The sequence below is a fragment of the Leuciscus leuciscus genome, assembly GCF_965113295.1.
Source record: "Leuciscus leuciscus genome assembly, chromosome: 1".
Lineage (NCBI taxonomy): Eukaryota > Metazoa > Chordata > Actinopteri > Cypriniformes > Leuciscidae > Leuciscus > Leuciscus leuciscus.
The window spans coordinates 70843303-70868835 of record NC_138725.1 but is presented as its reverse complement, the minus strand read 5'-3'; the positions used below and the strand labels follow the sequence as shown (position 1 = coordinate 70868835).

The 25533-nt window shown below is 38.1% G+C and overlaps 2 protein-coding genes across 3 annotated transcripts in view; one reads left to right on the top strand and one right to left on the bottom strand.

Moving 5' to 3' along the window:
- The window catches only part of xylt2 (xylosyltransferase II), a 30761-nt gene extending 27853 nt beyond the window's left edge, over positions 1-2908 (bottom strand). The window contains exon 1 of one of the 2 annotated variants that reach the window (XM_082185340.1): positions 2747-2908. In XM_082185340.1, coding sequence (XP_082041466.1) covers positions 2747-2878 — 132 coding nt within the window. In that variant the 5' untranslated portion in view covers positions 2879-2908. The remainder of the gene's footprint in view (positions 1-2746) is intronic. The other variant, XM_082185339.1, reaches the window with a different exon arrangement.
- An 841-nt stretch (positions 2909-3749) lies between these two features.
- Positions 3750-23033, top strand: LOC309512004 (uncharacterized protein). The gene is made up of 5 exons (XM_082187411.1): positions 3750-4023; positions 4982-5091; positions 16309-16407; positions 16661-16831; positions 21985-23033. Exons 1-5 carry the CDS (start codon positions 3945-3947, stop codon positions 22150-22152), a joined length of 627 nt encoding a protein of 208 aa, XP_082043537.1. The 5' UTR covers positions 3750-3944; the 3' UTR covers positions 22153-23033.
- Positions 23034-25533: the final 2500 nt, after the last annotated feature.

Here is a 25533-nt window from a genome sequence, read left to right as displayed (position 1 = left end):
AGCACAATGATTATCATTCCTGAATCCCGCCTGCTGGGGTTTGATCCGCTTGGATGTTTAAACACTACACCACATTATTAGCTGCGTTCATCCGAGAGCAGCAAAACGGTCACGCATGATTCATTTAAAGGGATGGTTCGGAGTAATTTCACCCTAGGGTCCTTTGCACCATGACCTTGAGCTAAACACCCCCCCACAAGCTTTTTTCCCTCGGTCGAACATTATTAAAGTTAGAGCTTATTTAGAGATATCAGCCGGATGGTTTAGTGCAGGCGCTAATGGATCCAAGGTTGTATCCCGTAAATTACCCCCCTAATAATGCCCAGAATGGTACCAAACTTCTACAGTAGTACAAATAGGTTCTGTACTCATAAAACGAGGCATTGAAAAGTTTGTAAGTACATCAGGAGTTTATTTAAATAACACTTGCCTGACGGCTCATGCTACCGCTAACCCGGACGTCGAGGTCACTTCCGTGATTTGGGAAAAGCCCATAAAAGTCCTGTCAGAAAGCAATGCGTAAGGATGTAGTGTAACGACGCCCAGTTCCAGGAATGCACTATTGTGTTGGTAGTACCAGTTTGCAACAATTATTAGTAAACACTAAGTTGTCAACACTTTGGAAAAATAACATTTCTATGGAGTGTTAAATTCACTAGGTTTTCCCTTACACTTGTGAGTTTCGCAAAGGACTTTTACGGGCTTTTTCCCAAATCACGGAAGTGACCTCGACGTCCGTCGTACGTTTTCGTACAATCTGCTTTGGCGCCACTGAGATTTAGGTTTAGGGGTGGACCGTCCTTTACCCTTAATTTTTTCTAAAAAAAAAATCATGTTTTTATATCGTATGAATTCATTCGACATCGCCATCTCATACGCACGGAAAACTGTTCAGAATAATATCTATAAGGGTGAATTTTAACAGAGCCTGAGGACACTGAATCTATGAACAGCCGGATTTAATTGTCGGCTGTGTCTCAAAACCAAGCAAGCTCCCTACCAAGACAACAACTTTGGCTACATTCACACTGCCAGCCTTAGCGCTCAATTCCTATTTATAAGATCTGAATGTGGCCAATATCAGATTCCAGTGTGAACAGATCACGGTCAGCGGTTTTAAACATTCGCCCTTTCAGGGCTTGGGCCCTAATGATACGAGCCCTTGTGTTTTGCTTGTATAGAGCTGTCACTATAATACTTATGAGTTCTGACACATCACTGTCTTTCACTGACTAGCTTTCACAACTGTCTTGTTAACGTCGGTTTACTCGGTTATGTAAAATCTTTGAAATGACACCCATGAGCGCAGTATTGTGATGAATGTTGATCTAGTAGGGATGCTTAAAAGTCGCATGAATTTCGGTTTGACTGTTCAGACTGAGGTGGCATTGCAAAACATTGAGGTGGCCTGTATCGGATTTAGTCCCACATATGGAAGTGGCACAGATCGGAATTGAAAAGATCAGATTCCATCATGTGGTTTGTGCCGTTTTACGCAGTCATGATAAAAACAGACCCGAGTCACACAAATGAGCACAAAATCAAATTTGGGCCGCACAGGCACGTTCCTAGTCAGCAGCATTTTTAGTCTAGAAAGGTAGGCTAGTTCATTAGGTTAAGACCCAAATATGCTATAAGACCTCACTAGACAACATCAGGAACATCTACGTATTCTCAAAATGGACAAATCTTGTTTTTTAAGGAAAATTGCAGTATTTATCTTAAGTGATTTTTCCATGCACATAATTTTTGTTAATTCATGTGCCTCATCATTTTTAATCAGAATAAGTTTCCCCTCCCTCTTGCAGCTCATCTCTTCTCGTCTCTGATGATGTGTTTACTAGCGTGAGGGCGGGGCAACCTGTCACTCACATGAGATCAGCCAATAGCAAACCACAACCATCCAAATCAATTCCACACGGACAAAATCAAAATCAAGCCCCGCTTTATCGGCACTGATCGTTCCATGAAGAAGCTTTAACATCCATGGAATCTTTCCATTCCATAAAAGATTCTTTGAGGAAAAAAAGATATTTCGATTTGCCTAAATGTTCTTCATACTAAGAAAAAAATGGTTAATTTAAGAACAGTTCACTAAAAGGTTATTTGGGAAACCAAAAATGGTTCTTCTGTCATCGCAGCGAAACAACCCTTTTGGGACCCTTATTTTTAGGAGTGTAGTCAGCATTTTTGGGAATCATAGTCAAAGTCAGTGACCTAAGGTGTTAAAAAAGTGCTGTCAAGGTAGGACACTTTAGACTAGCCCTACAGATGGCCAAAGGGTAGCAGTTTAAAAGGTAGGAGGCTCACTAGAGTCTCATACATTGAAGCCCACAAATCCTGAGTAGAAAGGCAGCTTACTGGAATTTAAGACTAAGATGACCAAAAATGCTGCCTACGTAGACATCTCACTAAGTTTCTACACAACCATAGAGTTGTTATGGGTGAAGTCAGTCCAGTCATTTAAAACCCGACGCCGGTCAAAACAAACCACTCTAAATGACCGCCTACACAACACTTGACCATAACAACTACAAATATGTATTTCATACACTACGACCTTTTCAGGTAATGCAATAAACGTGTTTGTTTACACTCGGTGTCGCTATTACTGGAGTTACAGTTCAACTAATGAGACTGGACTGAAGGGTTTAGCTTAGCTTAGCATGCTAACATAAACCTTCAGATTAAACGGCGTTAACTGAGACACGGAAAACAGATTTACCCGCATGAAACAGCGCCTTACCTCCGACTCTCCCTCCTCCAGACTCCGCAGGCTCCATACCACCAGCCCCTGGATCAGCAGGATCGTTAAACCAGCCGCGATCGCGAGTTTATAACGTCTAAGGAGCTTCTGTACACGGGTGCTCGCGACCATCTTTCCCCCGTGATTCGCACACAGCAGCGAGTCATGTTAGCCGCGAGTCACAAACTAGAGGGAGTCGACTCAGTGAATCAGACTGTGAAACGGTCAATGCCCGTTGAGAAAGCTTCGCGGTTCAGAGTCTTTTAACCAAATGATTCTCATTCAACTGAATCAGACTGATCTGAATCCATGTTCAGAGAGGAGATGCCTAGGTAGCTGTGAAAATATTATAAATAAAAGTGTAAGATTCACAAATTCACGACGGATTGTTTATGAACTGATTTAAAATATACTGTTAATTTTATGTGAAATAAACATTTTAATGCATGAATTCTTCAACTCCTCCTGTCATCCTAATATTCAAATATTTAAGTATCAATATGTAACGTTAGTTATATTAAATGGTAATTTCCGAAGACATTAAAATATTCGTATGAGAAAGATGAATCAATGAACGTAATACTGCTAGCTCTCTGTTTAAACACGCAGAAGTTGTTTGCTAACGTTAGGTGGCGCTCAGCGCTCTATAAAAGCGCAAAATCCTGCTTTTATCTCCAAGACAACCTGTAAACGTTCAAGGAATGTTTCAGTTTGTCTATTTGAGCGATACGGAAGAGACTGAGTATGGCACATCATTATTTTAATTTTTTTAATTTTTTTTAAGATAACGTTAATGTCTGCATTCCTAAATTAAGACATAAACAATATTCACAACTTTATTTGTGTCTATTTCACATCCTCCTTATTCGAAATGAACGAATCCTACTACGGCGAAGGACAAGCTCATGAATATTAATTAGTCCTTGCAACCGTTGCTTAGCGACATCACGGCAGCGTCCAGTCACGAGCTTCGTTAGTATTCACGAGCCACGCCTTCGCCATAGTAGGATTCTCCGTCCATTCACCGATGGCAACAGTGTATCCGCTGCCGCCGCTGCTTCGCGAGGACTAGGATGTGAGTCGTGACTGACGTTCAGTTCACTCGTGTCTGAAGATGAAGCTGGGAAGAAGGAAAGAGGACTCTCGTGATGGCTTACTATGAGACAGCTTGTTAGAAGAGTTGTATTTGTTGTCAGAGATGTCCAGCACTGTGTCCCCAACTGTCGCCTCCACCTCGAGCCTCTCTGCGGACCAGCGGACAGTCGTCGTGGGCGCGTGTGAGTATCACCATCAGATGTGTTAATAATATACATATAAATACTGTATTGCTCAGTGTTAAATGTCATAATTGGGCTGATGATGTCGCAAAATTTCTTGGAAAAATATTATTATTATTTGTTTAAAAGTAGTGTTTTCTGTTTGTATATGTTTGAGACCATAAATTACAGTAAAATAAACCCAAAGTTTGTAAACCCACAGTGTTCAGTGTTGGGTAAGCTACTGTAAAAGTAATTAATTACTAGATACTAATTACATCTTCAACAGTGTAATTAGATTACTGTATTAATTACTCTTGCTATAAAAGTATTGGATTTCTAAATACTTTCTAAACACATTTCAGTCTCGACCAGTTAATAATACTACAGACAATAATAATACAGACTAATAATATAAAATTGCATGAATTATTCTTAAAACTGACCAAAGTGTGTAAAGGGAGAATTAAAAACATACATTTTAACATCAGACGTTACATACTATTGTTTTTTATATACAATTGTTCTATATGCAGTTTGTAATGTAATTAAATCAGAAGAAACTGTAATTAAATGACAAAAAAAATTCAGAGTAATCCCTTACTTTACTTTTTCAAATAAGGAAAAGTAATTAAAAGACAGTAATTAATTACTTAGTAATGAGTTACACCCAACACTGAAAGTTAATATATTTTAAATGCACTATATATATATGTAAGTGTGTGTGTGTGTGTTTGTATATGTGTGTGTGTGTTATATATTTATATTAAACCTTAAAACACTTTATTATGCAGAAATTATGTTTGCCAAGATTGTAAAGACTCATGCTTTATGCTTAAATGTTTTAAATTGCATAAACTGTGCCTATTTTGAATCTTTACGAATCTAAAAATGTACATTTTAATGGATGAGTTGAAAACAGAAGCAGGCCGAGTGTTTCCGAAAGCTCATGTGATTGACGTCTGTTGTGTCTCTCCAGTCTGTTGTCTGGTGTTCTTCTTCATGATCGTGGTGCTGATGTTGATCCTGTACCGGAAGGTTCCTCTCTGCTGCAAAATGAGGGTTTATCAGGAATCTCGCTCTGACATGGTGAGGAAAATCCCATTCATCCAAGCTTTTTCATTAAGTGCCTCGGGTCAAGTGTTTCTCCTGCAAAAACCTGAGGCTTGGACATGAATGCAGTTAATAGAGTTTAGTCTTGGTACGATTGAATGGGAAATTACATATATATATGGCTTTCTCTGAACACAGTTTGAGACATTGTTGAGATTTCTTCTGAGACTTTAGAGGAGACATGTGCGACATGATTCACAGGAAAAACAAAACTTCGTCCAAATCTCCATCTCCTATGAGGGACAGCTGAGATATTAATGAGATGTCATTTGGGATTTTCCTTTCCAATTGGACATGAAATCAGATTTTATGCCGTTTAATGCTGGACAGTTTTAGGGCGAATGAAAGTATCAAATGTAGTTAAAAAGTTACAGCTGACCTATAGTTTTATTTTGTTTTTGTTTTTTGCGAATGAAGAACATCTCCCACTGTTCAGTACGCTGACACACAATCAGAGATTACACATTATCTTTCTCTTAACTGTGCTAAACGTTCACGAGCTTCGCCATGTGCTTCGGGTAACAACGTGACTCAGTTTGGACGTTGTTCGCGTCAGCTGCGGTATCAAGCAAAACAAACTCAAGCAACGTAAGCAAGAAAGCTTCAGAAACTCAAAGATTTGACAGTGAAGAGCACAAACTGTACAGGTTTACGTGAGTCACATAAACAAGCCGTTCTGTTAGAGAGGAGCACAATACAGCGTGACCGTTCCCCTGACTATCATGGTCACAAGTGCCGGGAGAAGTTACACAGTAATCAAATCTTAAACCGAGTGGAGGAGTAAAGCTCTCTGCGCACGTACACTTTAAAACACTTATTGCGGAAATTATATACTTAAATGTAATGTTTTCTGACAATAATTGCCATGTTAATTGCAATTAAATGTAAATGTATAATAGTTTAAATTTATATTAAATTTCAGTTAGTTGAACTTTAGAGTGTTTCTGACCCACTCAAGTACTACATCTTTATATATAATTTCATAATGTTATATATATATATATAGTCTTTGAAATATGGTTAAAGTGAGCTGCATAATGACAAGCATTTATGGTAAACTGAAATATACTTTAATGTAATTTCTGCTGAGGGAAAGATGTATGTCATGTATTTAAATATATTTGTAATTACACGTTTGTAATGATAGTTGCAATTTAGTGCCTTAATATTAACTTTCAGTGTTGGGTGTAACTCATTACTAAGTAATTCATTACTTTGATTTAATAACTTTTCCTTATTTGAAAATATAAAGTAATTGATTACTCTTATTTTTTCTGTCATTTAATTACAGTTACTTCTGATTTAATTGCATTACAAACTGCATATAGAACAATTGTGTATATAAAACAAAAGTAAAGTCTAATGTTAAAATGTATGTTTTTATTGTAACCTTCTCCCTTTACACACTTTGGTCAGTGCAAGAATAATTTATGCAATTTTATATTATTTATTTGAAAGAATTAAAAGAGACGTTTCATGTCTATCATTGTTTTGTTTTTCATTAATTATACAGTAGCTGCAAGTATAGTTTTTTATATATACTTTTATGGTTTCTTTAGTACACTATAAGCAAACATTCAAAAATATTAATAACACACTTGTTGAAAATTCATTGGCGTTTTAACCCTCGCGTCTCGGTCAAAAATTACCCTTTTTTTCCCCAATGCACTATATTTTAGTTCGATAATGTTTTTATTTAATATTTTGTATTTTTAGGGGATTTTATGGTACTGAATTATTTTTACGCTGTATTCATAAATGCAATTATAATTTTATTCACTTTTTGAGCATAGAGCATTAAATGTCCAACTCAAACTGTCATAAATCTTGAATGCTTTAGAGCACAGACTTGAGTTTGATCTCTTTTCAAAGACGACACTTGGCAGATTATTGCTGAAGTGAAAAAAGTGTTAAAAGTGAACTTAAAAAATTAGAGAATTTTACGTTTATTGTTATGAAAAATGCACAAAAATACTATTTAAATTTTTTTATATAAAATATATATTTTCAAAAACATGTTTTACTCTAAAACTGCAAGAAAATCAAAGCCATAAATTGGAACACATTTTGGAACACTAGTTGTGTTCCAAATTTCTCAATAAATAAACTTTCGTTAAGATTTTGTTTGGCCGCAGTACCAAACGCTTCCACTAGATGAAATTCGTCTCCCGTTCATTTCCAATGCCGTCATTTTTTACCATGAGGAGCACAAGTGTGACTATTTTTTTGTCCATAAATATTTGTGTGTTCACCTTTACCAAGTTTCGTACCATTCCGATGAAGTAAAAAAGAAAAGAAAAAAGAAAACGTAATAAGAACAGCATCAGAGAGTTAAGTGCAGGAACCTTCCAATGTGGGCTGTGAAACCTCACCTCACGTCAGAGCTTTTCTCCTTTAATGTGTCCAGTCCTCAGGATGTGTGTCGTGAGAGCAGATGTTAGATTAGACGGAGAGAGTGAAGCGTTTATCTGCTGTGTTCTGCTCACACTTCAGCCTGAAGTCATGCCTCATCCTCAGCGTTTCCTTTTCCTGATCACTTTCAGCCCTAATCGTCCCCCCTGAGGGAACTTTAACCTTATCTTAGTACCACAGGGAAACTGCCTCCACAAAGAGGAAATGCAAAAACATGTCGGCTAAGTTAACCTGTGGTGAAGATAGGCATGAGGTAAATGTACACACACACAATTAATAATAATAATACATTTTATTTATAATGCGCTTTTCTAAAACCCAAAGCGCAGAAGTACAAAAATAATACAAAAATAATCATTACAGTACAACACACTAATCATAACAGTCTATATGTGACCCTGGATCACAAAACCAGTCACATGTCGCACGGGTATATTTGTGGCAATAGCCAACAATACATTATATGGGTAAAAATTATACATTTTTCTTTTATGCCAAAAATCATTAGGATATTAAGTAAAGATCATGTTCCATGAAGATATTTTGTAAATTTCTTACCGTAAATATATAAAACATGTATTTTTGTGAGTGAATGCAGCACAATCGCAAACATAAATGGACAACTTTAAAGGCGATTTTCTCAATGTTTAGATTTTTTTTCACTCTCAGATTCCAGATATTAAAATAGCTGTATCTCGGCCAAATATTGCCCTATCCTAACAAACCATGCATCAATGGAAAGCTTATTTATTCAGCAAAATTGACCCATATGACTGGTTTTGTGGTCCAGAGTCACATATAAGCAATTTTAACTACTTCTTGAAACTGGCTAATGTGGGAGCATCTCTAACAATGAGAGGAAGTGCATTCCATAACCTGGGTGCCGCGACAAAGAAAGCTCTCTCCCCCATAGATTTTAAGATTTAGTAAGCGAATCAGTTGACCAAAGGGAACGGGTAGGCGCGTACAGGCTGACTAAGTCACAGATATAAGAAGGGGCTATTCCATGCATAGCTTTGTGTGTTAGTGTGAGAGTTTTAAAAGCAATACGCGACTGAACAGGAAGCCAGTGCAAGCTATAAAGCACGCCTGTAATGTGCTGACGTGGTGAAGTGTGTGTGCTGCCGAATTCTGGATGCACTGCAGCCGTTTTATTGATTTAGCAGGTAAACCAACAAATAGTGCATTATAATAGTCAACCCTGGAAGTAACAAATGCATGAATAAGCCTTTCAGCGTCGGGTAGAGTAAGATAGGGCCTAATTCTTGCAATGATTTTGAGATGATGGAATGCAGATTTTGTAATACTCTTAATATGTGAGTCTAGTGTAGGCGAGTGTCAAAGATCACACCAAATTGACCATATAGACAGTAAAGGACCATATAGACAATAAATCTATGAATATGCAAATGAGCCCCGCCTCCACTCACTCGCACCATCCACTTGTTGATGATCACACGTTGATCTGATTGGTTACAAGGTAGTTTGTGAAGTCAGAAATACCAGCGATTTCAAACCGTGTTTTTGAGACTGTCTTTGGTTCACTGCAGTTTTAAGGAGAAAATACTCAGCAACGGTGTCGACTTATGAATCTGCACATGGTTTGTCTTAAAGCATATTAAAAACACCACATAGACATATAAACAACATTAAAATCTTGATTTTCACCACAGGGGGACTTTAAGATCCAACCCTAAACAAAAACACACCTGACGCAGATAATGAGCATGTTCACACGCACACCAATACGCTGATAACAAAAATCAGTTAATTGAAATGACCTGTTTTACCAGCTTTCATGCAAACCAATAACCTGGCAAAGCAAGAAGACCACGTTTACAAGACTTGAATGTTATCTGTCAGTTTTCATGTATAGAGCGCTGCAGGGATGATTTCTTTTGTTGGCCAAACTGTAAGTGAAGCATCATCCTGATTTTTCCACTGGCGTTTGGATTATTGCAGTGAATAAGCTCTGTGATCTGACCAAAGGTTTATGACTCTTGCACGTTTTGGCCATCATGGTAATCGTCACAAATGAACACAACTTTTATGAATTTTGAAAACTAAATATAATCGCCAGAAGTCAAAAGCTTTTTCATTAAGCTTGAAAGTTGGAGTTATAATAGTTTGCAAGCGTGTGCCGTGAATGTGTATTTAAATTGGGTAATTTATGTAGTTGAAATGTGAAATTATTTTAGAAATTGGAGCCTTCTAGACTGAGAAAAGCCAGAAAATGTATTTTTGGCTCATGTGGATGAAAGACAACAACTCCCAGAATGCACTTGCTTCGCTGCCCTACGAGGCCACTCCCAAGCTACGCCTACCGGTTACAGAGGGCAGTATCGGAAGAAATGGTACAACTACGCTACTAGTCGACTCGAAACTGAAAAGGCGCCGTTTTATCGTGAGATCCCCCTATCCCCCTATGGGCGGGTTGAAGACATGCGGAAAAAGCTCCTCCTACTGGCTGTAGTCTCTCGCCTCTGGACAAAAAAGCCTCTGATGACGCTAAATGATGATTTTTGTGTCATCTGAGGTTTTTTTTCCAGACACACAATGCAGAAATCTCTCGTCTCAGGGGGACATGAGGGAGGGAAGCACGGTCATTCGAAAATACTACCGGGTTACTACTGATACAAAGCTTAAAGGGGTCATATAATGCCATTTTTGTACAAGCTAATATGATTATTTAGGGTCTAAATTAAAAGTTTGTAATATACTTTAATTAAAAATTCTCATTAGTATTGTAAGAAAACACTCATTTTACCTGGTCAAAAACAGCTCTGTTTTCAGCACGCCGTTTGAGTGCATGGGTCTTTAAATGATTTGCTCACCCGCCCCTCTGTTCTGTGCGTACACCGTTTGTTATAACCATAACACAATAACCATAACCGTCGTACATAGAAAACATGCCGTAATGTACCCTGAGTGTAAACCGCCGCATTCATCGTGAAGCGTGCAAGCGATTTGCAAAGATTAATATAAAGATTAATATAAAGGTTAATAAAACATTACACTCACTTCAGTTCTCCTGGAGGTGCAGCAGGAACACGAAAAGTTGGTACCGATCCTTTTTTCAGGAGCAGCTTCTAAGCAAAACCAGCTTTACTGACCCTCGTTTGTAAAGCAGTCTGGTGTGTGAAAGGATTCGCGCAAACTTGAAAGCATTGCTGTTGATCGTGGGGAATATTCCCTTCGAAAACAAAACTCAGCCACTGCGTCTTCAGCGGTTCGGATTTAGAAACATCGAAATGATGCTGTGTTCCTTATTACACCCAAGAACAGAACACCACAATCGCTTAGACACCATTCTGCTCATAGACAGTGCTCCAGTCCAGCATATCAACAATGACCGCGTCGGTCCACGCGGAGTATGATTGACAGCTCGCTCACGAGCGACTCGAGCGAGGGTGGGTCTGTGTTGAAACGCTGCTGTCAATCAACAATCGTGGGAGGGGCGTCCGAACGGCTTGATTTGAGATGGGGGGAAAACATATAAGGAGATTAAAAAAAAAACACTGGATGGATTTTTATCATTTTATGATGGTTTTGTACAGGCACTGCCAACACACATTTCAGTACAATCAACTTGTAAAAGTGCATGTACCATTATATGACCCCTTTAATGCTAATCGGTGAAGTATCCCTTTAATATCCCAGACAACCTCTGTAGTCCGATTTAGACACTTGTTATCAACCGCCTTTTACGAAACAAGTAATTGCTTAAAAAAATCACAAGAGGGAAAATCACAAGAGGGCATTACTGATCTATTTTATGTAGAATAAAACATGAAAATCCCTTGAGCTTGTGTTCACCACAGACATTATTTCAGCCATTTAACCAAAAAACCCTTTTAAAAAAAACCTTGACTTTGAAGCGATGGAACTGGAAGCGCTAAAATGCAACTCATTTCTGGCTTTTGGCCTACAGAAATACATCATCCCTGCAGCTCTCAACTGCAATCATATGAGCTGTGGTGTTAAACAAAGCATTAAACCCCCAGTTTTGCTAAATGTCTTGTAAGAAACTTGTAAAGACTCACATTTTCCTCTCATGCATGCTATTTCTACGACTGTACCATATATCTGCAACATGTACAGTATATTTGCTCCTCCTCACCACAAAACACTTGCTCCGGTTGGATGCGCTTAAGGACGCTTTCCTGTCACGTATCACACATGTGCACTTCAATAAGATGAAAGAACGCCGGTAAAGGTGTTTATATGCGGGTGAAATCATCCATAAATCTCTCTGTCGATCATTTATGACCCTAAATTGATAAAGGAAAAAGGTTTAATGCGTTTACATGACCTCATTGAAGGCTTTATGGGAAGGTAGATCTCCAGAAGCAAGACTGTGCACCCCTGACCTAAAGTATCATTGCATGTATGCACAATATACAGCAGTCACTTCTGAAATGATTTACCACAGCAAAGGCTGTGAACAAGAAACTGCTGTTTTGCTATTCTGCTTTTTTACATGTTCAACTGTCTTTAGTGTGTAAAGTTGCTTATGAGCATGAAAAAGGTCTGCAAAGTCTCTCCAGCGGGAGTTTTTCTTTATATCTGCAAGTGTTTCTGAACTCCCTGAAACGCCTCCATTGTAGTCTTGAGTTTTCTTCCGGGAACAAACACGTCACAAAATTCCTCATTTAAATAATTAATATGCAGGATAAAGGGGGCGGGGCCTGGTTGAGTGAGTTAGTAGAGCATTGAAACGTTCAGTTATGGTAAGGGGCGGGACATTTCCCAAACACGCTCATAGCGCTTGACCAATCACAATGCACTGATCCAGCCGACCAATCAGAGCACAGTGTGCTTTTCAGAAGGAGGGGCTTCATAGAGACAGGAACTAAACAGAGCTGTGTTTCCAGTACAACGACGTAACTCGCTGCTTAACTACTATAGTAGGATGCATCGTTGAAGAAATCAACTAGCTCATCACGACCGTAACCGTATTGTCGCAATTTTGTTGTTCAACCATGTTGGTTCGTAATGATGTCACGCACATGGTGAAGGAATAACTTCTTTTAATGAATCCGTTTGAGAGGAGCTGCAACAATGTCAAATATGATAAAAAATAATGTGTTTTTTGAACATTCAAGCATGTAAACGTATTCGAGTAGAGCCCAAACACTAAATCAAGACTTAGAAAACGCGTATATGGCCTCTTTAAAGACATTTGAACAACTAGTGGCATATGAGTTGTCAGTTTTTAGCAAATTGTTGTGTATAGATGATCCATGGTTTGTTTATGCTCTTTAAAGTCGCAATGAAACAGAAGTAGCATCAGCTCTTTTCTTCCATATTGTGAAGTACATCAGAGTGAAAAAGGATTACTGAAAAAGAAGAAAGGGCGGGACTTGATTCAATCCATCGGTTGTTGATTGGATTGTGATTGCGATTGTAAGAAAGGGGCGGAGTTTATGTCAATTATGATTTTCTCCTTGTGGATAATTAAATAGATGAAATAATCTCATACTTGCATTGAAGAAGAAATCTGGTTTTAACATGGTAAATCTCTAATGTTGCGTGATGATTTTTAAACCTTTAAGACTTGCTGGTCACGTTTGCATGCTGTGGACCAGCAACACCAGCTCGGTTTTCCTTGACAACAGCATGACTGTGTTGGTCCACCAGCTAGACCAGTATAAAACCAGCCTGGACCAACATGGAATTCATGCTGATCTATGCTGGAATTGTCAGCAGGCCAATGCTAGTGAAACTCTTTTATCATCTCTCCTATAGAAACTCGACTCATTTTGAGACATTATGTCCTCTTACTGAGGGGTCTTCACCATCTGATCGTTAGGTTCAGTGTTTTGGTGGTGGTGGTGGGGGGGGGGATCACAGGAGACAAAGGTTTTACTTTAGGTCAGGCACTGAAAAAGGCACACCGCTGAAGAGGTCCTCCCCCGACTTCAGAGCTGATTTTACACGCTTTTTGCTTTTTCACACTGCCTGAATCAGAGGAGCAAACAAAAGAACGTCTCTCTTATTGGGGGGGGGGGGACTCCGAGACTGTCGAGAGGGAAAACCAGCGAAGGAAGGTGACCCCTGACCTCACATTTACTAAACGTGTCTCCCGGTGTCCCGAATAAGAGGGGTGATGGGAAAGGTCAAAGTACGTCACTGTGAGTGATGTCAGAGCTGTCAGGAGCTCTTGCCTTGAGTCCAAGACGTCAGCTGGGTCTCAGATTCGGGCCCGGTTTCTATTAAGGGACGATATTTGCCAACTGGGATTGATTGACAGGGGCATTTTTTAACCTTTAAGAGGGGAACTTTTTTCTAACAAATTATAAACACAAAACATGTTGTCTATTTAAAAGAATATACTTTTGTATATTTTTTGTGTATTTTTAAGAATATACATCAGTGTGAACTGATATTAAATGCATGTTAAAAATTAAAATGTATTATAGTTTAAATTTACATTAAATGCTATTGGCTGAACATTTGAGTGCTTTTGACTCAAGTACATCTTCATATGTAATTTCATAATTTCTTCTGTTGTCTTTGACACAAATATATACTTTAAATGTAATATTGAATAATGCATTTACAGTTAAAATTATAATCAAGTACTTTAGTATGTTACCCTGCTTTGGTAGTCAACACATCAAAATAATTATTAAAACATGATTTAAAATGTACTTTAAAGCAAAACTTTTAAAAACGTGTACTTTTTGGTTCAGTCAGCCATTTATTATTGCAAAATATATATATATATTTTTTTTTTTTTTACATAAGGTTGAATCTTGAATCATGTTTTGTACCCAAATTTGCAAGAAATTATATTTGACATTAAGTAAATGAAGCATATTATTATTATTAATTTTTTTAAACACATACATTTTTTGCCGTGGTGACAATATTTCATTGGTAAAGTATTAATGGTAGAATCTGCCTTTAAAAATGTATTGTAAAATGTATTACAGTATTTAAGGAAAAAATTATAATGTGAATAACTCACTCAAATTAAAATGTCCCCACACAGTAAATGGTAGAAATTTGTCACCCAAAGTAATTGTAAAGAAAATAACGTCTTAATGTTCTTAAATCAGGTTTAATTTTCTTTGTCCAAAATACAATTTCTTATTTTTTTCTTGATGTGAAATGAGGTAAATAACAGATAATAATAAATAAATAAATAAAACCATGAAGGGGCATTTTGTTGCTTGCATTAACCTCAAGCCCTGGTTAATTTCCAACCCTTCTCTGCACATTTTGGCCAACTAGTGCACTAATGACTTGTAACACTGTTAACTGACTTGTCCGGGTGACATATGGGCCTGTAAAAGGGAGTGCGCTCGTTTAGTAGTACTTGCCGCAGAAACAAGGGTGCAAAACAGAGGCAGACCGTTAAAACGCCAGTGTGGGGATTGTTACTCAGCACCCTGATGACGCAGTAAGACACTGTATTGTCCCGGGACACAAAGGCATCTATTTAGGTGTGGGGTATTCACTGAGTGTCCGGCTGGGCTGGAGGAATTCCTCTGCCTCACGCGGGGCCCGCCTGCCTAATCTAGCGCTGGATGGGAGGGGAGGGAGCCGTTGAGGAAGTTGCTTGGTGGTCTTCTCCTTAGCGGAGTAATTTATGACCATCCAGAGGGCTGGCTCTAACATCGCAGAAGTAGGAAGAGGAGGAGAGACATTGCGGAAAGACAAAGACGGGGGTGTGAGACTTTAAATCAAGATTGGGGATGGTTTGACTCACAGTCAATATGAAAACATCGTAACTATTATGCTGGTTGAGCTCCGGACTATGAGCTAAGCAGTCAGTTTTCAATACTGATAATAATCAGAAATGTTTCTTGAGCAGCAAATCATCATATTAGAATGATTTGTGAAGGATCATGTGACACTGAAGACTGGAGTGATGATGCTGAAAATTCAGCTTTGATCACAGGAATAAATTACATTTTACATTATATTCACATAAAATAAAATAAAAAAAACATTTTAAATTGTAATAATATTTCTTCTCAATATTAAAGTTTTTACTGTATTTCTGATCACATACTAAATGCAGCTTTGGTGAGCAGAAGAGACTTCTTTCAAAAACATTAAAAAAAATCTCACCCAAACTTTTGAACGGTAAATGTCATACACTGTAAAAAAAGAAAAAAGAAAAAGGTGTAATTTTAACTGTAGATTATTGTAAAACGCTACAGAAAAAAAAACTGTTTATAGGTTAACAGTTAGTTCTCGTACTATATACAGGGAAAAAAATGTTAAATATCTCATAATTTTTACAGTAAAATACTGTTAAATGCTGTTTTTTTAGAAGTAAAAAAGCTAATCAAATTATAATTTACAGTGAAAAACTAGAAACTGGCATTCCCATAATTCCCTGTGTGGCACTTCACATTTAAAAGTATTTTGTTTAAATAATTATGTTTAATTTTTGTTACCAGTTATGCACATTTGGCTGTTTATTGCATTGTTATAGTGTCTGTGTGTTAGCATGATGGTGTTTTGTGTTTGTGTGATGAACTTCTTCATGATTCTTCATGTGGATTCCTCTTTTACCAACTGTTATTATGGTGGTTGTCAGTTCATGTTAAAGGTACAAAGTGCTAGTGTGCGTCATGGATTTACAAGTAAATTGCAATGTTCTTGTTTGTAAATTACAGGTTTATACTGTAAAATGTACAGGTCATTCTGTAAATGTTTACATTTTTTACTGTATTTTTGTACAGGATTAGTCTGACAACCACAGCTGCCAGGTTTCTTTTTCACAGTGTATAAACAGAGGCTTGTCATTTCTTGGTTGAACAGGAAGCTCCTCATCAGTACTACAACAGCAGACAGACTCTCGTTGCTTCATCTGATTTTGAGCAAACACACGACACTGGTCATGAGAACGTCAATGCACAGGTAAGCGCTATGAAAGAACACTGTATTTCACCCTCTGCCATCATTTACTCGCCTTCATGTCGTTATAAACCTGTATGACCAATATAGGCACCAAAATACTTCTCCTGAATGGAAAGATATTAGTTTTTGTTGCATGTTGTCATTGTTTTGATGGGAATGCAGGTTTGGAACAACATTGGTAAAGGGTGAAAGCTTGTCGTCATTACTTTCAGTTCCTCATTTCATTAGTTTTGTTTCTGCTTGTGGCTGTCAGTCGGGCTCTTTGTTCCTCATCGGTGTGCCCAGCAGCTACTACCTGTCCCCACTGGAGCCTCCTCATCCTCGTCTGCCCTCGTACGAGAGCGTGCGCAAGAAAGACAGACAACGGCAGATCCACATGATGATAGCCGACCGCTTCGGCCTCGGCGGACCTATTGTGACAGAGGTGACTCATTTAGCCATAGAAATCTTATTAAGTGTTGGGGTGAGGCACTACAAGTAACCTGAGCTACGTAATCGGATTACTTTTTTCAAGTAACTAGTAAAGTAACACATTACTTTTAAATTGACAACAAAATACCTAAGATAATTTTTCAAATAAGTAAGGTAAGTTACTTAAATTTTCCCATAAAGAGAGCAAAAGTTATATTTTTGGCAAATGTAAAGGCCCTTTCACACCAAAAGTGAAATGAATAAGCTTTAAGCTGAAGGAAATGCAAATTCACTACTGTACAGGCGTGAATTTGCATTTCCTTCAGCCTAAGGCCCCGTCCACACTACTGCGTTTTCGTTTAGAAACGGAGAATTAAAACGAATACGATCTCCGTCCACACCAGCGTTTTAGCTGCGTATTAGAATTGATCTCCGTCCACATTAAAACGACTGAAAACGCGGATCACGTGACCATTCACCAACACTGGGCATGCGCGTGCCGGTGTAAACACAACTTCATTGATAAAATTATCCCACCATGCGCTGGTTCTTCCCGGGTTAACCCAAAACCGCCGCTTCATGTACGGTCGATACCGCCGCTGCATACGGGAATTGTCACAGATCGCTCGAATAATAGCTTGCCTCCGGCGCATGTAGGCAGTTATAGCATTGTAAAATGCAGAATTTACTTGCACAACAGCTGCTAGCAAAGATATTACGCCATGACTGATGATACCCAATCATAGAGCCGAGCGTGAGCCTCTACTACGTCATCGTTTCTAAAGTCCTCCGTTTTGACCCGTCCAGACTAAAACGCCCTCCGGAGATTCAAAACGAAAAACGGGTCGGCAGCGTTTCTAAACTTCTCCGTTTTGGGTCTCCGTTTTTGCCGTTTTAGTGTGGACGGGAGGTGCAAACGTAGCAAAAGGTCTCCGTTTTTAAACGAAAACGCAGTAGTGTGGACGGGGCCTAAAGCTTATTCATTTCACTTTTGGTGTGAAAGGGCCTTTACATTTGCCAAAAATATAACTTTTGCTCTCGTTTTCTTGTTATAAAAAAAAAAGCCCAGGTGAGAAAAAGTAACGCAAAAGTTACTTAAGGCATTACTTTCTATGAAAAGTAACTGAGTAATGCAATAAGTTACTTTTTTTAAGGGAGTAACGCAATATTATAACACATTACATTAAAGTATAGGCTACTTTTTTTCACTAGCGAGGGCTATACATACACAGATTAACTAAAAAGCTAAACAAGGATCAGGTGGTTCAAATCAATCAAAAAATTAGTTGCCATGACGACAATTAAGAACCTTCTAGAATCCATAGAAACAAAAAGAAAACAAAGTAACAAACTAAAACTCCACACAGAAACCAAAACCGAGCGTTACACAAGTATGACTGGTCATGAATTTACAAATGACTTTAAACTGTAAACAATTCTGCACAATTGCATTATTGAGCCTTGTGAAAATGAATTCGTTAAATAGACTAAATGGAAAATTAGCAGTTTTTAAAACTGTTACACCGCAGGACCTTTGAAATTAACTAGTGGAATTAAAGTTTATTACTTGTCACCGCATCTAAAAAATACACTTTTACAAATGTATACAAATATACATTCAGACATAAACTTTAGATAATGAAAAAAAAAATAATCATGTTTGGCAACTAAGTAGTAGTTGCTGTATTGAAGGCCAGCGATGACAGTGTTGTCTGTTAGCAGTGTGTGGCTGCAGTTTAAGCTGGTTATCTACAGCAGGTGTAGTCTAACTGAATTAAGGAAACAATAGGTTTTCAATATGAATAACCCTCTATTTTCTGCTCCGTAACATGATCATATATCATGTAAATGTCCATTCACTGCCGCACAGACAGGCCCAGTATCCCTCACCTGCGCTGATGCCGTGACGCATGCTGTCCGCATTTCATGGCCCTTTTATGTTGACTTTGTGCCAGGAAACGCATGAGTACACACACTAAGGGAAATTGATGCACATCAAACATAATAACTGTCTTGAAAGGTAAACATTGGCAGAGAGAACGGCTCTTTGTCCGTCTGTCCTCTCCCAAGTTTCAATGGGTGGATCGATCTCTAACCAATTAACCATATTCCTGAGCTAGGTGAGCTTGTTCTCCATCTAAAGGCCACAGTTTTGTCTGTCCTATAATAGCTCTGTTTATTTTTTGGAGGCTAAAGGGAAGGCCCGGAGCTCAAAGATTAAACATTATAAAGAGATAGCGAAGGAGAGACAGATAAAATGGCAGTAATATCACTAGCTGAATTTGTTTAAATAAATGTTGAGCGCTGTATTATGAATTAGCATAGTGCAAAGGTCTTTATCTTGTGGAAAAGTACTGACCTGCTTCTTATTATGTAATATTACATAATAAGAAAATATATTTTGGTAACACTTTACTTAAAGCCTTTATGTATAATGCATTGTAAAAGTATTTTTAATGCATTAATTATGCCTTGTAATGCACCGTATCATGCATTCTATGATTTCATGAATAATCATCACCGCAGTTATATTGTAATACATTGTTATATACCTTTATAATGTATAATGCAGGGCACACAGCCAATTTCAGATGTAACAAAGAACGTGCAAATATTATAATGCATTTTAACTTTGGTTACAATTATTTATTAAATGATTTAATGCATTACAACGTACTTTATGATTTTGTTTTATAATGCATTATGCATAGAGGCTTTAAGGAAAGTGTAACTGATATTTTCACAAGAAATGATGCTAGTGTGTTGTGGGCAGTGTTCAGAGTGCAACAGTCGGGTTATGGAAGTAAAAACTCCATTCATTTTCTCTATAGGGAAATAGATTTTTAATGTTAAAAAGACTGTGAGCTACGAGGTTGTTCACCAATGGTATTTGCTTCTGTTGAAGCCGTCAGCCCGCAGTATTAGTTTTAAAATAATCATGTGGAACAGAGGAATTTGCGGTCAAAACTACATTACCCATGATGCTGTACAGAAAATTCCAGCAATCAGAGAGTCGAAACAAGCTAAACATGCCATATTTTGCCATAAACTTATATAAAGTTTTTAATTCGATTATGCTGTTCGCAATGCTTCATGGGATTGTAGTTATTTCACTCTTATACCTTTTTCTTTTTGTCCAGTTTTCTAATATTATTATTTTTTTCTCCAAATATAACCTTATAACGCCTTAACAAAGACTTTTTTGAAATCCCTATGGAAGAAAAGGATGGAAAAAATACTTCCGGAACCAACGCTGCTCAAAAAGTGGGTGGGCACTAGCGTACTCTACTGGTTTAAGGTTGCTACAGTGTTGCTAGGGTATTCTTAGTGGTTTTTAGGTCATTGTTAGAGAATCCACACCACCACTATAAAGATCCTGACACATAGGAACGATATTGCTGGAATCACTTTGACAGCATTTTTTTCCCCCAGCAGATGAACGATAAAAAACATTGACAGCCAGTCAGAATTCTTCCCATTCTTCCCACTTCCAACCACACCCTGCAATTGTGGCCGCGTCCAAAAGCTTAGGCAACTGACTTCTTGCCTCGCTGCTTTATCAGGCAATGACTTTGTTTGCGCATGAAGGTGCCTCACGAAACCTCATGATACTGAATAAAAATAGAGAGAAATAGAGCGAGCTTTGGTGAAAACTAAGCGAATATTTAATTACGACAAGAGTCATTTCTCACTAGAAATGACATCAACAGTGGAAAAATTTGTTAAAAATGTACATTTACACACAAACTGACCACCAATGGCAACTTCCAGAGGCCATATATCTTTTTTTTTACTCAAGACTGGAACTCAAGACTGGACAAGATTGTGGGATCGCATAGGCATCTATGCTGCCATCAAAAATCGATCAGATGAAGTTGTCTCGGTAGACAGGATGTGACACGATCACTGGATTCGGATGTGCCTTGCTGCCTTCATACGTCTGTATGTTGCCTGCGGAGGCAGCGTTCTTCAGCTTTCGGATGCAGACAGTGGAACTGAAGTGCAAGTGTAGAATTAACAGAATGGCTCCGTCCCAATTGGAACCCTGAGCCCTTGCGATCTTCCTCCGAGTCCACACTTTCCTCACGTAATGCTGCTTTACTTGTGTTATTGGCGCCCCCTTCTGAATCCTGAAATGGGACACTCGCGGCGGCCATTGTAAGTCCACAAGACTGCAAGTGCACATGAAGTCTGTCATTTGGGACAAGGCCAATGTTATCATCCATTGGTGTGATTCTTTAAAGCAGGATGGATTCTGATTGGCTGTCAATGTTTTTATCATTCAACTGTCACAAATCGTTCTGAAAGTGATTCCGACAATTTTGTTACTCTGCCATTATCGTTATTGTTTGGACTTCTCTATTCTCGCAGAATTAGAATGAGCATTAAAGCTTTATAGTTAAAGTTATAATAAAAGAATGATTTAAACTATGTTTTACATCTGATATACACATTTAGATTAAATATGTCATTCTCATTAATGGAGTTAAGGACTTACATGAAATTATTACCGAAAAGTTACACCATTTTATAATAAACAGAAATATTTGTAGTGGATGCGCTGCTTTTGAACACTTTTCCTGTGGCATGCTGTGTTTTAATGTTTTAACTACGGCGAGGATTGCTTAGCGCATGATAATAGCAGAACTCTATTTTCCTGTGGAAAAGATTGAGTAATTTATTTTATACAATTTGATTTATTCATTCAAAAACAAGGCAAGGATAAGCCACTAAATGATTTTAAGCAATGCAATGTGACGGCACATCCGTATCTCATGCTGTCTTAAACCATTAAACATGGTATGACATGGATGAATATGCATATGCAAATGATATGCAGATGAGGCTATGCTTTGGAAAACTAGGCGTTGTAAGCTCCATATATGGTTATTTGAGGGTGGAGACGAATGTGAGCACAATTTTCCACTGACTGGGATTTATAAAGGGAATTTTGGGCAGGTTCTCTTTTTTTATAAATATTCATTAATTCTTTTCAATAATTATCAATCATTTCTTAATCCTACATGTAATTCGTGAAGCACCTTCCAAGTTTTTTTCACTTTTGGTTAAACACTAAAGATGTGTGACACAAGCAGAATCACTTTTTTCAGCATTTATCTTGTGTGTCAAACATATGGTCATGCTTTATCTCTGTTTTTACCACAGCTGCCTCCCACATACGAGGAAAGCATTCGCCAGTCCGTCCAGTCCATTGACATCCTGTCACTCGAGGAGCGTCCGGTTACGGCCTCTGAGCCTGACACAGATTTACCTGCTTATGAAGCTCTACCTCCCGTCACAGACTCACAAGATCCCAATAACCCTGTTAATTAAACTGCACTCACGCAAAGGGAAGAATGCAGTCCGTCCTCGGCGCCAAATGAACAGCTGTTGAGCTATCGATGCCCTGACACTGGAGCAGACGTGTCTGTGTGTGTGTGTGTGTGGATACGCTGTGCTTGCAAAAGACACCAACATATGATAAGACTTGACCTATGCAATAACTTGCACTAGCACACTACGAGAGGAGAAATATAATGCATCACTACTGGAAGAAGGGAGAGAACAAGAATATGCAAGAATTTAAGTTCTGTCTCTGTTAAAACCAGCATCAAACTGCTTCTAATATACCGACATGAGATATTTCCCTGACTTTTCCAAGCCTACACATTTTTGTTATATACACATACACATACACACACACACACACAATAACACTGTAGTGACATTTATTAAGAAAGCAAATAAAGTCTATTCATGTTTCATTTTTCACAGAGATGGCCGGTTCATCTCGTACCAAAGTAGCAATTTATGTACTGTACTAATTTAAAAAGGACATTTGAAGCCATGGTTTGGACATTACAGGGAAGATTACTTGTTTTTGCAATTCTTTTTTCTTTTCTTTTTTTTTACCGTTTCATCATATGTAATCATTATGTGCTTTTGTATGAGGGTTATATTCTTTTTTTGCAAAATTAGATTCTTTAGACAGACCAGATTTGATCATTATTTTAGGTGGAGAGAATGGAAATTAGCTTGAATTCAATTTAGTTTTTAACCAAACTGCGTGATGTATTTTTCTTTTTCTTTGTAAATATATTGATCCACCAAATGATGCCTTGCTGAAATTCTGTTTGTTGAATCTCTCTTTTTGAATAACTGTTTATGAATGTGCTCATTTTTATCCCACTGTGAATAAAGGTGGCAAACAAATACTGGATGAGAAAATAATCCATATAACATAACTAAAACAATGCAAATATTACAAAATGTGACATTAAAAGGTGTAAAAGTCACTCGTTTTTCTAAAGTAACACTGTCCAACAGCGACACCCGCTGGTTGCTTTTAAACAGACCCCGTAAACCGTGTGAAGGGTGTTACGAAGAAGATGAAGGAGAGGTTTCAACAAAAAGGGTTCTTTAATGAAAACAACAAACTCAGGTAATGCACGAGATAGTAATAGTACATTACAGGTAATGTAAAGAAGCAGCATGTCTACACAAACACGAACAACAACCGACAACTGAAGGGTGAAACAGCAATAAGGCTATGTTGTCTGCATTAATCCGGATACATTTGAAAACGGCGTTTTCGTTTAAAAACGCTCTCAGTCCACATTAGCGTTTTCAGGCGTTTCCCGACGTTTCAGTGTGGATGAGAAACTTGAAAAAAATCCTGAAAATGCTAAATTCACCTTACTACGCAAGTACGCATGCGTAAAACCTCACTCACTGAGATGATACAGATGGAAAAATAAATAATGTATACGTTATTTTACGTTATCGTGCAATTCTTCTGACAGGATCATTTTATTTAGAAAATATCTCATCATTCACTAATGCATCCAGGTCACACTCACCATATGTTTGGTCTTAAATGCAGCTGCTCTCATGTTTTGTTCAGGACAGCAAATGGGAGTAAATTTTCTGTCATCTTCGCAGGACTGTGAAGAGTGTGCAAAGTAACACATTTTAGCAACTGAGTGAGAGTGAATAGCACATAACAGGCACACGGTATAAACATGAATATCATTAGGAATATGTAGCTAATGTCCGTCACATGACTAAACTTACTTCATCGTTTTTAAAGACAAATGAACACATGTGATTAAAAATAACAAACCAAAAGTCCATGAAAACAGAAACTAAGAACAAGCTAAACTTAATGGGTTTTATGGGGGGTAATTGAGAATGAATGAGGGAAAGTCACACGAGAGGAGGCAATGCCTCCATCACATTATATTTGGATATGATTGGTTGTGATTGGATATGATGTTGGATATATTCTGCGATAAATTCCGCCTCTTCTTTTCATGGGCGTTCCGTTCTCGAATCGGCCTGAATGAACAAAATGATGGTGTTTGTAATGAGTAGCCTAATCTATTATGTGATGAGTACTGATTTAGTCCAGCAGGTGGCACTAATGTGTTATATAAGACGAAGTGCATTTGCTTAGGAAGAGTTTTAATTGAGATTTGCTGTGTGTTCGACGTGGAATAAAGACCCCAGCACCGGCCATACCTTTTCTCTTTATTTGTTGTCTCTTGAACAATACATGGTAACAGGATTAGGGTCAGAAGAATGCAATGGACGCCATTAAACCACCGGGGTCGCTGAAGTTGTGTGGAAATGTTGATGCAAATTGGAGGACTTTCAAACAGCAGTCTGAGTTGTATGTTGCCGCTATTGGACAAGGAGCTGCTGTGGATGAAAGAAAGATTGCCCTGTTACTTACCATTGCTGGAGCTGATGCCGTGGAGGACGTATAACACCTTTAATTTTCAGGAAGAGGCAGACAAGAAGAAACTGGAAAAGGTATTGGACAAATTTGATGCTCATTGTTTGTCAAAGAAGAATGAGACATATGAACGATATGTATTCAGAACGCGAATACAGCATGAAGGAGAGGCTTTTTATTGCTTTCTTACAGATCTCAAGATAAAGGCAAAAACTTCATTTTTTCAATGATGATTGAATGACTCGTGATCAGATTGTTTTTGGTATCTATGATAAGAAACTGAGAGAATTTTCCTATCAGCTTCTCAGATAACATCTGACAGTGCCCTGCTTTCAGTAAAAGGTGTTCGAAGTGTAATGGCCCGAACCACTTTGCAAAAATGTGTTTTTCAAAAGACATGAAGAAGGAAAATAAAGTGCATGTAGTGGAGGAGGCAGATGACAGTGACTCCTTGAGTGACTCATTTGATGTGAATATGGTTTCCGAAGAGAATACAAATCAAGATGATGCAAAATGTGTTTCCAGTGAGGATTCGGTGAAGTCTCCGAAGGGGATTGTTCCTCTTGTGGCTAATGGGACAATAGTGCCTTTTAAATTAGACACGGGTGCAAAAGTTCATTTAATTAACATCAGAGATGTGAAGACATTGAAAGAAAGACCTCTAATTCAAAAACGTACAGTTCCCATCAAAGCCTACAATGGACAACCAATTAAAACACAAGGAGTATGCAGATTAAAAATACAAGGAAAAAGAAAGATGAAAAATTTGATATTTGTTGTAGTTCCCAATGGCCATGAATCTCTTCTAGGAGATAGAGCTTGGGGGTGCGTGAGAAGGCGTAGTCGGGTCCTTGAACCGCACCAGGCTGCCGGCTGGCGATACAAGAGGGGGCTGAGGGTGTCAAGGCTTTGCAGGGTCGCAAACCGCCAGTCTGGCCCTCTTGGGACCCAGGAACAGAGGAATGTGCTATTTTTTT